The sequence below is a fragment of the Carya illinoinensis genome, chromosome 1, assembly GCF_018687715.1.
Source record: "Carya illinoinensis cultivar Pawnee chromosome 1, C.illinoinensisPawnee_v1, whole genome shotgun sequence".
Lineage (NCBI taxonomy): Eukaryota > Viridiplantae > Streptophyta > Magnoliopsida > Fagales > Juglandaceae > Carya > Carya illinoinensis.
This window is the reverse complement of record NC_056752.1, coordinates 7,957,248-7,974,117: the sequence shown is the minus strand read 5'-3', so window position 1 is coordinate 7,974,117 and position 16,870 is coordinate 7,957,248. Positions and strand designations below refer to the sequence as shown.

Here is a 16,870-nt window from a genome sequence, read left to right as displayed (position 1 = left end):
TCATCTAGCAAAACAAATAAGACTTTATTTTCTTCAAGCACTCACTCTACTACTAATTGCTTTGATCTCGTGCAGTCACTTCATTCCAACCCACAATGGCTCACATTTCTTCCTTAGAATTGTTGCCGACTTTTCCCACTGCACTTGGGTTTATATTCTGAAAAATAAATCTAATGCACGTGCTTGTCTGAAATTTTTTTGTCATCTATTTATAACTCAGTTCAACACTCGCATTAAAATCTTACATAGTGACAATGGCCTCGAGTTTTCCATGAATGAATTCTATTCTAAACATGGCATAATTCATAAAAAAATCTTGTGTCAAGACCCCCCACTTGACACAAGATTTATAAATATTACCAGATGAGTCAGCCACAACACACAAGGAGTAAATACCAGATGATAAATCAGCTACCATGCACAAGGAGCAAATTAGATATACCAGCACCACTACATGCTCAACGAATTCACAACGGACTTGCTCTTAATATTCCGTTATAAATAGATGCTTAGGGGAAATATAGTACATTCATTTTTCTGTATAAATTATTTCATTCTTCTTATATAAATAGCCTACTGTATAGAATACATTTACATTACATTGAATAGAATTACTCAACATTTTCTTCATTGCTCTGCTTCTCTTTATTGCAACAACCAGACATTCATCAACTCTTACAATAAATCAAATTAAACTATATCACATAGATGGTCACATGTCCGTTCATAGCCACTTTCTTAGTTGCCCCCGTACTTTCTCGTCCTAACTACCTTATAGTCTTACGTCGGTTCATACCGTGAAATTACTACTTATTTTAAAAGTTTAAATTAATAAGAAAAGTTAAATTTAACTATTTATATTATATTCTTAACACTGTCCCTCAAATATGGGCCAGACTCTTCCATAATAGAAGGTCTAATACGTGAACTATGTAATTAAATTATGTAGAGTGTAGAGATGGGCTTTATACTTATGACTTTAATACTATATGAAACCACCACTTGTCTAAAAAATTTAAACTAACAAGAAGATATAGATATAATTATTAATATTATATTTTTAATACTCTTTCTTGTGTGGACGAGAGATACTACCTCAACTTCATCTATGGCTGTGACATAGTACCCTTCCCTGCCTAGACAATACTGTATACCTTTCCTTGCCCACGCTGCAAGGTTGAAGGATCCTTGGTACCTTGCCTTCATGGGGTCTTCACACTCAACGAAGTCAAATTGAATTGTCAAATGGTATCAGATCCCTATCGTATATGATACGGAAAGAGCGTACTATAAATGTGATAGTAAGACTTCGGAATTTTGGGTTGCATACAAACCACTTACCATTAAGGTACCCACCCTATCATCACCTGCTCAGATTGCCTAATCTCGACCGGCAAACGTCACAGCTTTGGCCAAACCAGCAGGTCCGTGCGTGTTTTTTAAAGATAAATATTACATACAGTAATAAAATAAAAAGGTATCGTGTAATTATTTAAAAAAATAAAATTTATTATTAAAAATTTAATTTTTTCATATAGATTTCATGTACATTTCTATATTTACAACTGTAAATATCATTTCTCTTTTTTCAAAACCCTTATTACGTATTTATAGCTTTTGAAAGAATAATGCTAGATGTATGAGTCATGGATAATGTAAGTTTTGCACATCTTTTTTAAAAGAAGTAGGTTCCATTATTAAACAATTAACTTTTTTTTATAAGTCTCATATTTATTTATTTTTTTAAAATAATTGTGCATCATTTAGACACTTTATTACTATAAATATCATTCATTTCTCATACTGCAAAATCAATTGGATCCTAAACAATTTTAATCGAGGTGAATATTTGTTAAATTAAATTAAAATGTATATTTGTCTCTCTTTTTTCTGTTTTTTTTTTTTTAGCCTTGTCTAAGTACTAATGGATGGAACTTGTTCTCAACGTTTTTCTGAAGACTAATATGTCATTGGAAACATTGTCAATACGTCCTTTCCAAAAGATTTCTTATCCCTTACGATAATCTCAAACTTGGCGAACCAAATAGGACTAAGTCAACATAGTGATTATACATCCATGCGTGCATATTACGTACATGTATAGAAAAATTTAGTTATAAACACAATTACGTATTAATATGTGCATTAATCTAATATAATTGATCAAAAGATAGATTTTATTGAAAATAATATTAATTTAAATTTTGAATATAAATGAATAAGTATTAATACGTAGATTAGTACACGACTATATTTGTATGTAGCAAAACTTGAGTTATTATATTCTCACAATATATAGAGCACATCATCCACATTACTTAAATAGTAAAATTTAGTTTGTAATATTTAAATTTTAAATTTTATTTTTTAAATCAAATTATGTCATGTAAATACTTCATTAAATATGTTTAAGCTTCGAATTGATAATAGAATTTTTCTCTAGAGTAATATATTAATTAAAAAAAATGTGACTGATAAACATTTTTAATGTTAATGTTTAAGGAGGTATTTGAGAGAAAAAATTATTAAGTACTCTCGTAATATAAATTATATGCGGTGGGGCCTTCAACATCCAACCTCTATGAATAATTTATTCATATCTTAAAACAAGAGGGAAGTATTATTATATGAGTTAGGCCTGTTACTTCCCATTTTATTTCAATATTTAAATATTATAAATAAAAAATTTTAAATAAAAAATAAAAAATAATTCAATATTTTTAAATTCTAAAATAAAAATAAAAATAATAAATAATATTCTTACAATAGTTTAATCTATTTTTATTTTTTTAAAATTTCATAAAATTTCCTAATTTAAATTATTTTATTATTATTTATAAATGTATCATTTCATTCCAACATGCACGCAAAACCAAGATAAAATGAGTCATGACATACAAAATAATAGTGGAAGAGTCAACACGAAAAAGGTCAAATCATCGTGCGGCTACTTTCGGCAAATATGTGTGCGTGACGCCATGTTTGGACGCGGCTAGGTTGCCACTGTGCCACACGTGTGGAGTACGGTGATTTTGCATCGGCTGTTCATGTTTGACTTTATCCTATACTAATCGTAGATAGCGCTTCCTGGTACGTAGTAGGGAGCAGTGCATTCACTTTAGGCGACTGCCGCATTTGTGGCAATCGGCTATACGCTCTACTAGCCTATACCACCTCGCCCTTTGGGGGACCCCAACAAATAAACATACAACATTCAAATATAGAAATATCGATGACCCAAAAAATATATAAAAATAGAAAATAGATATTTATAATTATAAATTGTTCAATCAGAGAATAATTATTTTTTAAAAAATAAATAAAATATGAGATTTATTTGAAAAAATTAATTTTTTAATAATAAATTATACTCTTTTTCAAAACGATTATGTGACATTTATGTACTTTACGATTATATGTAAAATTACTCATAAAAATATCGTACAAATTGTTTTATAAAATAGTAAATAAACTTATTTCATTCTGAAGTTAGTGTATATAGCACACCAACAATATTACTTAAATAGCAATATTTGATTTATAAGATTTAAATTTATCTTTTAAATTAAATTATATCATGTAAATACTTTATCAAATACATCATACACACAAGCTTGGACAATGAAATGAGAGGATCCCATTTACCAACATTGTTAGCAAATAATAATAAGAATTAGAATAATATTAAATATAGTTATAAATTATGTAAGTGCCGCACGTTCATTTTGAAAAAAAATGAGATATAATATTAAAAAAATTAAATTATAGAATTAATTTTAAAAAATATTAAATATAATTATAGAATATGTAAGCGTCGTTGTATACTTCCATTAAAAATAATGAATAAATATAAGATTCGTATAAAAAAATATTCTTTAATAATGAATACATTATTTTTTAAATAGAGTATATACTATATTATTATAATTTAAATGGGTAAAGGTTGGGGGGATTATAAGGTTGGGGTTGGCAAGACATTATTATCTACAAAGTTGATGTATATGGAGAGGGAAGGAATGCTGCCCACCCAATCCTCGTTTCGTCTCGTCGGTGACTCGGTGCTCCTCGCTGGGCTACCAACCAGCTCACGCTAAATAATCATTTATTTGCACCTCTGTTTTAGCCTTCACAATTCCAACAATCCCCATTCAATCCCCACCCCCCATTATTTTCAATATCAAGTAAAAAAAAAAAAAAGAGTTTTTCGTACATGGGTTAATAGGGGTTTCTCTTAAATGACTATCTTGCCATTCCCTTTTATTTAATAATTAATTTAATATGAGGTTTTGTGACACTCATAAAAGGTTAATATTGTCACTATATTTTATAAGTTTGTTTTTTTTTTTTTTTTAAATCACTTTGTCACGATAACACTTTTCTTTATTTAAAATTAAATAAAGAATTTAAATTTCAAATCAATACCATGATTTCAATTTTTTTTTCTTTTTAATATAATTTGAAATTCAAATTTAAAACCTAGTTAGATAGAGAATTTGAATTTTAAATCTAGGCATCTAAACTTGACACGAGTTTTATGAGAGATGATACTTACTATCTTAAAGTATACAAACTCCGTGTATTTTCTTTAAAAAAAATATATAAACTTGAAACTTAGATGGAAAAATTATATTTTTAATGGTATACTTTATTTGTTTTTTAAATGAGTATTAGAGATAAATAACAATTTTAACACAAATTTTATACTCATCATCATCATCATCATCATCACCGTCGTCATTATCTTATGAGCCAAGACATGCTTTATAAGTCATTTCTATTTATTTGTCAATAAAAAAATGCTATTAATAGTTAAATGATTATGTAAGCTTTTGAAAAATTCTTTATTTGGGATCTCATATATCATGTAGCCAACACTACCTTTGGTGCCTATTTTATGTAAAACTTGAAAATAATTGAATTTATAATAAATCAATAAAGCTTTGATGTAATGTAATTGAGATTCTATTTTCAAGTTTTAGTGTCATTTTGCCCTCCATACAAATATAAGCATTAAATATATGTAAAATGTCACAAACACCCTTAATTGAAAAACACTTATGTCAAGGATCATTAAGGCAATGCACATGCTTTCCCATCAGTTGGTTTGGAATACAAGAACTTATTTGTAGAAAATTTAAAGAAAATAAATATTATCAGCATTTAAAATTATGACAACTAATATTTAAATTTTGAATATGATTTGACTTTTGTTTTTGTTGAGTCAAAATTTATAAGGAAAATGATAGACTCCCAAGAGAGTCTATTGATTTTTTATACACAAATATTTTTTTTTAGCATTTTTATTTTTTTATTTTTTTAATATTTTATTTTTTCTATTTAAATTTTGCAAGAAAACTAATAAAATGAGTACTATAAGTAAAAATATAAATTAAAATATAAGTATATATAACACTTATCTTTGATTTTTTTTTCTACCGAACAAGATTCCTAATTTTATTTATAAACTCTTATTTTGGTAAAAAATAAAAAAAAAAAAGCCTTTTTACAGAAAAACCTATATAAAATTGTTCTGAATAAAAAGCATATAATTGTAAAGCTGTAGAAATGGAAAGGGTACTGTATATAAAATAAAGAGTAATGTTATTTATTATCTTAATTTTTATCATTTTTTTATTATTTTATAATGTGATATTAAATGATTGGAGATTATTTATTTTATTTTATTTATAAGTTTATTATCTAATATTACGTCATGATGAATAGATTTTTTAAAGGGTGATATAGTAATTCCAACAAAGTTAAACAATGTGTTGCACAAAGCTTGGAAAGGGCAGCACGGGAAACCAACCCAACTAAAGTACATAGGAAAGCCATACGTACTGTCTCCTGCTCGTATTCAACCTTCTCTCTCTCTCTCTAAAAGACTATTTTCCTCTCAAGACACCATTAAACCACCTCCAACACCACCCTCCTCTCCATACAATGAGAAAGAGAAACATAAAAACAAAAGGTGGTAGATGCATGAGCCACAAACTTAATACATAATCTCTTCTTTCTCTCTCTATCTCCTCTCTTTTTTACTCACTCACCACCTTTCCTTCCTAAAATCCTAAATCCCTTTGCACTTTGCTACGGATTTTCTTACCAACCACCTTTGCGATTCCCCTCAGATTCCACGCTCCCTCAGCCGCCGCCTACCCTGCCTCTTCTGGTACAAACAATGCCTGCTTCTTTCTCTTTCTAGTGGCTTTGTTCCTGTTCTTCCATTTGGGTAGTCCGTTCTTGACTTGTCTGCTGGGTCTTTGGTCGTGAGCATTCTGCGTTGACGGCAGACAAGTCTCCCGTTTCTTATTTTGGCTCTCTGGATTTCTTGATTCTTGTGTTTTGGCCCCTACAAGCGTGTTGTTGGACTCTATTTTGTGCTTGTGCATTTGGGCTTGTCTTTACGATTAACGCCTCCAACAAAGGTGGTATGTTGGTCGGGTTGACTTTGTTTCTGTGGAGAGAGATCAGGAAATTCTACTAGGGGATTCTTTCGGTGTTTGTGTTGGTTTCTCTTGACACTGATCCCGTTTAGCATGATGAGTGTTTTGTGATTAGAGTCTGCAAATTACAATGGATCACTAGGCGGCTTATTATTTAACCTGCCTTTTTTTTTTTTTTAATTACTTTTTGGGTTTTATGTTTCCCACCCTTCTACTAACTTCCAATTGATACACCAATTTCAGAAACTCTGAAAGAAGATTGGCCCAAACCATGGAAGGTTTTGGTGTTTGCATTGCTTTGTTTTTGATAGTTCAAGATCAACCGCATTATTTCCCCTTAAATGCATACAAGTCGAAGGCAAGCTTGGTTCTTTATGGAACTTCAATGGGAAATTATTGTCAGTTATTTTATATTTATTCCTGTTCTAGTCTGGGCGCTGAGATATCTAGGTGGTGAAACTTTCTAACTGGCATAAATATTAAATTTCTGCCAGTCCTTTGCAGCTTGTCAAGATGATTTTGAATGTCAGGAGTCGATGTTAGGGTGAACTTTAAGATGATTTGACCGAATGGTGATATTTGATCCCACTCATGATCATGTAGACTAATTCCTTAGAAATTGCCTTGGGTCTTTGCTTATGTGATTTTTAGAGTCTTGGTAACCAAATGCCAATTTAATATGTAAACCGTTTACTTACAACGCACCACAACCACAACCACCCCCCCCCCCCCCCCCCCCCCAAGAAAAAAAAAGGGGCTATTTCTTTTCCCAAGTTTTGTTTTTGTGTGCTTGTGGAAAAGTCCATGGCACCCAGTATAGCCGGTGCTGACCAGGTGCAACAATCTTCCCAAAGAAGAAATAGCGCATCTGTTAGTAATTCATTTAGGTTCTCCTTGAGTCTATGCCAATAGTATTGAGCTTAACTTTTTGGAAGTAGGCAAATCACCAATGAAGTAACCCTGCTGGTATAACAACTTGAACAAAACACGGAATTCCCATGTCTTCGATGAGCAGACATGAAGCATGATATATAAAGGATTTTTATAATAAGGCTATATAGTAGTGCAAGTTATCCTTCAGTAGGAATCTTGTTTCTAAATGACATACTAGTAACAGAAAGATGTTTCTTGTGGTAAATTTGATCATGTTCTCCAACAGTCATATCAGCAACTGTAATATTCAACTGATGCTGTTCTCTATACTCGTGTATGAGCACTCTATATTTATTTCTTTTTGTTTTATTCATGTTTATCATAACATGTGCTTCTATGTTTTTATAATCTCTTTCAATGGTTTCAAATTGGTATTTAGTGCATTAAATCGTTGTCATTTCCAATTAGTTTCTGTCTGAAACTTGTTGTCATGTGTACCTTTGTCACAATTGTTCTTCCTTTTGTGATCCAGGGAGCTATGTGATACGTGAAAGAAGTTGAAAAGCAGGCCATTGTACATTAATTAGAAGTTTGAGTCAAAATATGGTGAGCTTACGAAGGCGCAAGCTTTTGGGGCTATGCTCTGGTAATTACTTTTTGAAATATATACATTGAAATTATTTTGTACTTTTGTTGGACTGTCCTCAATGGCTGGCCCAACTCGGAGTAATTAACATTATTTGTTGAGTAGGTAAGATAATTTTCTGGTAGAAGTTAAATGTAAATGCTACTACTCAATCTGTGTTACAGATTCTAAATAATTACATGCTGGTGAACTGGAATTTAGTTTTATCACCATAATTAATTGGCCTCTGCAGGGAGAAGTTCCTTCGTAGCTCCACTTCCTAGGGTTTTCAATGGAGCTGCTCCTGCAAATCCTACCCAGACTAACAATCCTGTCAGAGTGCATCCAGTACCTTCAGATGATGTCAACCAGCCGGTGGGGGTAAGAAGTATCAGTCCTTATCTATTCAACCACCAGCATCAGATAGAGCATTGAAGTTGTTGTTAATCTGCCTTGATAAGTCTTCACATTGCACCATAATTCATACTATTTTGTCCGAAATTTTGTCTGGGCTGGTTTGGATGTTGAGATGAGATGATCTCAACATGCAAACATCACCAAAACACAAACATTTTTCAATTTCAAATCTTCACCTTTTTTCATCTAATCATTACCTAATTATTATAACTTTCCAAAACTTCCAAACAAAATACAAAAAAGAATTCAGCGTTTTTAAATCCCAAAAAAAAAATTATATTAAAAAATTATATTCTAACAATATTTTAACTTCATAATATTTTTATTCAACTTTTTTTTCTCTCCTTTCCCAAACTCCATAAAACATCTTAACTCAAACCATTTCACCACTATTCACAAACCATTTCACTACTATTCACAGATTTTTCATTTTAGCTCATTTCATCTCAACATTCAAACAGGGCCTTAAACAGAATATTTTAGGATCAACCTTCAATGCAACTTTATTTTCGTGGACACAGCCTAATGCCATCCAAGCATAATGGGCCTCCCTCATAATTTTAGGCCCTAGATGGTAGTTTTGTTCCACTGCATCGTTAATGTATAGATCTTAGTGACTTGTGGCAAAATGATTAGCTCTGCAAGTAAGTTATTCCAACCTCCAATCCCATTTACTTGGTTAAAATAGTTCATTCTGCTGCTTGACAACTGGGTTGGTCTGACTTCATAGTGGATCATATATATTTAATATTTCTGTCATAAGAATCTCATAAGGATTTCTTAACTAGGCATAATTAAGAAATTAACATATATCCATTTACATCAGCATCCAATCATGGAAGTAATCCCTGAGATCGAATCTACAGAAGTGAAGGGAAAAATGGATGGTGGAACAATATCATCATGAGAACTACATAGCTATTCTCCTCTTAGTCGCTGAATGGAACCTGGGGATCTTTTCATCACAAATATTTATGCTTTCATAAACCATGTTTGAAAATATTTAGATGGTAATGTGTATATTTCCTCTCCTGTATTTGCACATGGTGTACAATGCTATGGTGAGATTCAGGATATGATGAATCCATCATTAGCAAGAAAGTGAGATTCAGGATATGATGATCCACCATAGGATATTGGAAAGTCTGTTAGAGACTGGCATTCTATTTTTCGCAAAAATGTTCTTCTAGGTAACATGATTTGATAAGCTCGGAGTAACAGATTGTTAAGGTGTCAAATCCTAAAACTTTGGGATTTTGATGCCCCAGACTTGGTTTTGCAAACACTAGTGCTTTATTGACATAATTCCTAACTAGTCAGCTGTGTGTTTGCAAGATGTATGATTCTATTGTATGCTTTGGGCTTACCTTTTTACTTTATGTCTCCCAGAATAAAGTACGACCTGGATCATCAAATGAAACTGGTTCAAGCTCATCCAAAGAGCAGCCCATTCAACCAGTTGCAGGTTTGTTGTTCTGTGAATTATCTGCTCTGAATATGCTTGAGTTAATTAAGCCAGAGTGAACTTAAATTTGCTCCTCCATTTCTTCTACAAAGAGCAGCGATATTTTTCATCAATTTTGGTCAACTTTTGTTTGATAATCTACAGAAAGATTGTAATTGCTGGATACCTTAAAGAGAAAAACTTAAAAACTTATTTTTCTTATTATGAAATAAGTTGATTATGGTTTGTTGTGGAATATTTTTACTAGATTGATCTGAGATGATAATAGAAATAATGAACCAGGAAGGTGATACAAGAAGGAAAGAGGTTGGAATAAAAACAGTTCTCATAGATTAAGATGACGAAATTAGCACTACAATTTAACTGCCTTTATATGACAACATCCCCCACTTCAAGCAATCAAGTACCCTTGGTTTGAAAAATCTGGTTATGTAATCTTTATTGCATTTGATGAATTTGGTGTTTGAACAATGCTGTGTCAGAAACTTCATAAGATCTCAACACTCAGTATTTTAGGAGTTCTTTTTTAAGGGTATCAACACATACTGCTCATCTAGAGTACAAACCGTGCTATCAGTATTTTCTGAATCATATATTCTTTTTCATTTTTCCTCCTCAGTAGCTCCTGTGTGACTATCCTTTGAACAAACTAGGTATTCATCTGGAAACCTTTTATGGCCTCTGCTTGCTCATTCTTTCAGTGTTAAGAACCATTGTCCTTTAGTTATGCTTCAAGATTGGATTCCCATGCTTCACGTGCTTTTTAATGATCAAGTAAACCAACAAAAAAATTATTTAGGTGACATGACACCAAGAGTGAGAGCATCGTGTACTGTCAAAGTCTAAAACTTTTCAGTACAACTGAAGTAGGAGTCTTCTACACAGAATTTCATATATTTTATTAAATTTAAAACTCTCCAAAAGTAGTCATTTCCTCTTAAATTATTGATGTCTTAAAAGCTGGAGGACATCTTTTGAAAACTTTTATATCTATGTTTCTGGTTTGAAGAGTGTTTTACCCATTCCATATTTTGAGCTGTTGGAGATTTTCCTTGTTTAGTTGCATGGTTCCATTGAGTTACAGCATTGTATACTTTGGATGCAGGTGTCTTTCATCATCGTGTTTAATAGTTTTGATTGTATTTTGATTTATATGACTCTCATGGGCAATGCGTTTCCTTTTTCTCTTTTATCTTTTTCCGAAGTATAATGATCTATGCTTTAGCCCTTTCTTATGGATCTCATTCATGTAAAATGTTGTAAGATTTCTGGCTGTTCTAAAACTTGACATATGTTAGTCTTATTATTGTGATTATTTTATTGTAGGGCCACCAATAAAACGCAGAAAGCGACACAGGAGAAAGCTTTTTCAAAACCAAGAACCATGTCTGATGAGAGGTGTCTATTACAAAAATATGAAATGGCAGGCAGCAATTAAAGTTGATAAGAAACAAATTCACCTTGGAACTGTTGGTTCACAAGAAGAGGCTGCCCGTTTGTATGACAGGTAACTCTGAATTTCAACCTTTGTTCATAACAAGATTTTTTATTTGCAAGAGTTCTATTAAAGATAACATAACAGTGAAATTATATAAAGAAAAATGAACTAATCACCGCCTGCTCCCCACGACAAATAGAGAAGAAAAATAAGAATAGTGCATTTCTCAGCTGGCATGAGTTGAAAAACCATAACCCTGTTTGTGTGGTAGCTGCACAAATCTTATGTGTTTTTTATCTACCTATGGCCCTGGTTTATATTTGATGATTGACCTCCTTGCTGTTTTGAGCAGTGCCTGCTAAGATTGTGAGCCTCACTTTTCTTTGAAATTATAGCACCTTCAGATCAAACCATATTGGTCTTTATGATGTTGTGCAACTGTGTCTAAAACCAAAACCTCCTGATTGCTTCTGTATTGCCATCTGAAGTTATTCTACACTTTCCAATTATTGTAGCTAGAGACACAAACGCTTATGTTTTTTGAAACTGAAAAACTTCTGAATTGATAATCTTAGGATGACATGTGAAAAAGATCTACGTTGACTGAAAAAACCTGTAAACCCCCCCCCCCCCCCCCCCCCCCCAAGAAAAAAAAAAAAAAAAAAAACCAATTAGCTTAGCTAAGTTCTGTACATTTGCTCTTGTATATAGCATTTTACAACCCCTAGAGGTTGGCTCAAGTGGTAAGAGCCTTGGTCTTGGTGGTAGTATGCTCTCCCCTGGTTTAAAATTTGAACCATTAGGTGCTAACAATTTCTAGGGGGTCATCGGATTGAGGAAATTTCCCCTTAAACTACCCGAGGTGAACTTGCATGAAGCTCTTTGTTGAGAGCCTCTGCACCTCCAAGATTAGTCAGAACACCCAATGCCCAAAAAAAAAAAGAAAAAAAAAAGAAGAAGGAAACAAAGATCATTCTAAAATCAACCCTGAAATAATGTTTCTAACCAAAAGAAAGTTGCTCAATTCACTTTTCATGCTTTAAGAATCTATTTCTCTGCCCTGATTTAAATTTGGCAAAATCCCTTACTTTTGGTAGCCACATTATAGCAGAAAGTAATTTTTTATTGGTCTGAAATTGTAATATCTGAATACACCAATTCGGTACGAAAGATAAGTATATTGGAAACTGCAAACTAGTAGAAATGAGACGATATGACACATCCTTCAAGAAGGATAGTAAAGGATGTGGGCGATCCCTAAAGTCTTCCGATAATTGACTCTTCTTACTTGAATTGGCAATTTCAGTTAACATAGCGGGAAGTCTAATCTTCTGCCTTTCAATTGATAAAAAATATGCAAAGTCTACACTATTAGTTGAATTTATATGGTAAGTCTTTGAGAGTATTTTTCTGGTTAAGAAACATTTAGGCAAAATGACTGACAAACTTATAGGTACTACTAACATGATATGTCAGGATACATACAAATATGTAACGTGCTGTTCAATATCTGGTCTGCAGCTTTTTCTTTTTCTTACTTCTTTTTTATTTTAACTTTCAGCATTTTTTCTCTTTTGTCTTTTGGGTACGCTCTTGACTTCCCTCACTGAGTGGATTTGTTGTGAATTCAGCAAAAAGGGGATAAGATTTTGTTCCACGGATTTTATTAGTGATAATTACACTGGTCACCTACAAACTACCCCCTATTATCCACTTTTCTCCTTAAACTTGAGTTTTCCTCCAAATTGGATTCTAGGAAACTTCCTTCAACCCATTTTAAAAATTGGCACGTGTCCATTGATCCTGCGAGAAACGTGTCTTTTTTAATGAAGGGACATGTGACAAGTTTTTAACTTGACTTTTAACAATGCATGTGTATGTCAATTGTCTATGGACACTTGTCATTTTTATAGATTAACTTCCTCCAAACCAGTTCGGAGGAAAACTCTATCCTTACACTATCAAACATATCAATTTGGATATTAAGCTTTCTATAAACTTCAATCTGCACTTTCAGCTAAAATCTGACTGTTAAGATGAAAGAAAAATCTAGTGGTGACACAATATTAGCAGTCAAATTAAAAGGAGGGAACAAATCGAAACCTATTGGTATTTTAGTTCGTCTGCTATTCTTTTGGACTACCTTGTGATAAGAATACCATCTCTATCATGATTTATTAATTGCTTACTTATAGTAGTTCTGCTATTCTTTTGGACTTCTGGCGTTTCTCATGGTTGGCATTGTATTGTGTGATCTACTTGGGCCAAATTGGAGAAGGAAATCATTAGGCCAAAGGGAAAAGAGGAAATTAGTACATTACTGAAGTTTTTGGGCAGACATTATGTGCCAAAATAGACTAGTAACCGGTATGTTTGAACTCATTTGTCCCCTTTTTTTTTTCCAATAATCCAGGGCTGCATTCATGTGTGGGAGGGAACCCAACTTCGAGCTTTCTCAGGAGGAGAAGAAGGAACTTAGGAAATTCAAGTGGGAAGAATTCTTGGCAATAACTCGTCATGCAATTACTAGTAAAAGTAATATTTCTGGCTAGACTCTGTCATAATTTTGTTCAGGTTCATATCTCTTGGATCCTTATATGATTCCCTTGAAAAAATTTCAGAACATAAGCGAAGGCTTGGGACGGGGTCGCAGAGGAGGTCCGAGTCTCCAATGAATAACAGTGAATGGGATGGCAAGAAAGAAGCCAATGACCTTTCAGCTTCAGAAGATGTGGAGCCAGACACATCAGTCTCTTGAAAATTAGGAACAAGGCTGAAATAATATTCCAGTTCTAACGGTGAAGTTGTAGCCAATAGGGCTCCATTTTTGGTTTACAAATACGAGGGTAATGATGGTAGATTTCATTGTCTCCTCAGAAGAAATTCCTTATGACTTCTGCACTATAAATAGTTACATACTTGATGTAGATTAGTTATAAATTTCCATTATATTTAAGCCATTGAACTCGAACACAGCTATAATTCTTTCTTCCCATAGCGGAAGAGCTTCTTGAGAAATTTCTTGGGAAAAAAGAAAAGTTCTTTCTGGCTGTTAACTTGTGGACAATCTCCTTCAAGCATACTGAAATGAAACGGAAATAATTTGACGAGTAATCTGGTTTGATCCGTACCATTCAAATTTTGCTCTATAATTTGGTTAAAATCTAAAAGTAATCCATAGAAAACAAAAATCTTCATATGAACCAACAACATAAACCCACCCTTTATCTTTCTCAGCAAAATAATCCCATCTTCATAAGTCCATATATTAAGAATCTTTGGAGAAGTCCATATATTATTGTGTGTACGAGTGTTTAGAGGTCCATCTACAAAGAAATTAACGTTTTAATCAAGTAAGATTGCATCAAAATTAAACAAATTGGTTTGTGTTACTTCTCAATGCTGCTGTTATGCAGAGAGCATGATATGTTTTCTCAAATGTTGGCCACCCAATTCAGGCGACCACGTGTTTTGTTGGGAATGAACCAACTTTATTCTATTCAACCACATAAAAATATTTGATAGGGTGTTTCATGTTCTAGACGACTTCAACTACATTACAACATTAATAAGACTCTGTCCCAACCCAACAAGTAATTGTCAAATCATAGGTTGCACAAGTGAGCTACCTTCTCAACCCCAATGGGCCAATACGCGTCCTTTGCTCCCAACATCGTGCAATAACTCCATGACTCGTAACCATGTGGGTCTGTTTTCATTGAGGCTTCTCAGTGGGTGTCAAGACTTATCTTTCTGGTTTAGTTAGCAGTTCTTTTTAACTTACAATTTGTCTTGGTTTGGAAGGTGAGCGAACTAATGTTTCTTTCCACTTCGGCCTACAACCACATCTCATCAAACTCACATTATTTTAGTTCCTTTCTATTCCTCAAGATCCTTCACAATTTGGACTCTATAAATACTACCGGCTACATGTTCTCTTCAACCATGAATCAACACAACTAGCCGGTCAATACCATTAGTGAAAAAAACAGCTTCAGAAACTTTCTTCTCCTAGCGTTTAAACCATGGCTTTTTCTAAATATTGTTTCATTCTGTCTATGATCATGGCATTGCTATTCGCAAGTACCGAAATGAGTCTTGCAGCTCGTTACCTCTTGGATACATCAGCTGCTCCACCCCCAGCGTTGACACTCCCTACAATCCCATCTCTGCCTAAGGTGACCTTGCCTCCACTGCCCTCTATGCCAACGCTGCCTAAAGCCACATTGCCACCATTGCCTAGCACGCCATTGCCTACATTGCCGACTCAGCCTACCCTTCCAAAGCCCACATTGCCACCATTGCCCACAAACCCATTGCCAACTCAACCAACTCTTCCAAAGTCCACATTGCCGCCGCTCCCAAGCACCCAACTCCCAACACTGCCAACAATGCCTACCGTCCCCAGGGTTGCACTACCTCCGTTGCCCACCATTCCAACCACAATTCCTTCAATCCCCTCCACCATTCCCACAACAATCCCAACAATTCCTTTCCTCTCCCCACCACCATCAAACTAAACAGTACTTGACCCTGAGATGCCACACTTCCATTCTTCGTTCGTATATTCCTGTTCGGATGTTTCTTCGCTCTAGTAGTTATGTTATTCTCGATTATGTTAGAACCTATCTATCCCTTGTTCTTGTATTGAGAGTTTTAAGTCTCAAGGGGTTCAGTTGTATTTGTCTGTATAAGAGAATACGTACGTACGATGTTTGATTTCTATAGCTTTCAAGTCATTCTTTGGTTATCTCAGCAACACTACTTGTGAGTGCTATTATATTGTAATCGTCCTTGTGACTATTGAATATCTGATATCTTTTTGGTTTTGTAGTCTCAAATCTCACTAGCTTCTCATGGAATTTATGCACTTCTCTTCTTCCTCTAATAATCGATTCCCTAAATTACCTTTTCAGAGTTGAGTGGGCTTGGGATTTTTATTTGGCCTCACGTTCTCTCTTTTCTATAACTATAATTTGGAAATGAAAAAAAATATTGCAATCAATTTAGAAACACTTGCAAGACTTTTAAGCCCGGTTTGGTTAGATCTCATCATGAGTTGTACCATACAGTAGTTTTGGCTATTGAAATGCAATATTTCATTTCTTAAGTTTTGAAAATATTTATTTAAATAAATAGTAAATAAACAATATAAAATAGTAAAAACTGACATGAACAGTGCATAAACAGTAAAGAAATAGTATGTGAACAGTATATAAACAGTGCACAATTCGACTACTCCATAAATACCATGGGACCTGCATATTTTTAAATCCCAAAAAGTAAAAACTATCTTTTCTTATCACACTATCCAAATATACATTTTTTTTACAAACTATTTCATCTCATCTTAACTCAAAATTTTCACTATTATTTAAAATATTTTATCTCATTTCATCTAAACTGCATAACCAAACGAGGCCTTAAACCATCTCATCATATCTTATCTCATTTAATCATTACAACTTTTGTAAACTCTCATACAAAATATAATAAATAATTCAATTTTTTCAAATTTTAAAATAAAAATAATATTAAAAAGTTATATTCTAATAATATTTTATTCAACTTTTAATTTTTATCTCATTTCATTTGTGTAACCAAAC

The 16,870-nt window shown here is 33.1% G+C and overlaps 2 protein-coding genes across 5 annotated transcripts; both read left to right on the top strand.

The window, feature by feature from the left end:
• The first annotated feature begins 5,843 nt into the window (after positions 1-5,843).
• Positions 5,844-14,220, top strand: LOC122308999 (ethylene-responsive transcription factor-like protein At4g13040). Of its 4 annotated transcripts, XM_043122336.1 has the most exons (8): positions 5,844-6,172; positions 6,690-6,804; positions 7,852-7,965; positions 8,198-8,325; positions 9,751-9,826; positions 11,153-11,333; positions 13,678-13,799; positions 13,886-14,220. In XM_043122336.1, the coding sequence occupies exons 3-8, from the start codon at positions 7,923-7,925 to the stop codon at positions 14,020-14,022; spliced, it is 687 nt and encodes a 228-aa protein (XP_042978270.1). In that variant the 5' UTR covers positions 5,844-6,172; positions 6,690-6,804; positions 7,852-7,922; the 3' UTR covers positions 14,023-14,220. The 4 variants fall into 4 exon arrangements, with proteins under 4 accessions (XP_042978270.1, XP_042978264.1, XP_042978256.1 ...); XM_043122330.1 differs by lacking the exon at positions 6,690-6,804 and having other exon boundaries at positions 5,844-6,289; XM_043122322.1 differs by lacking the exon at positions 6,690-6,804 and having other exon boundaries at positions 5,845-6,172.
• A 1,108-nt stretch (positions 14,221-15,328) lies between these two features.
• On the top strand, positions 15,329-15,784 carry LOC122302395 (protein PELPK1-like). Its single transcript, XM_043113671.1, has one exon. It carries the CDS (start codon positions 15,329-15,331, stop codon positions 15,782-15,784), a length of 456 nt encoding a protein of 151 aa, XP_042969605.1.
• The last annotated feature ends 1,086 nt before the right edge of the window (positions 15,785-16,870 follow it).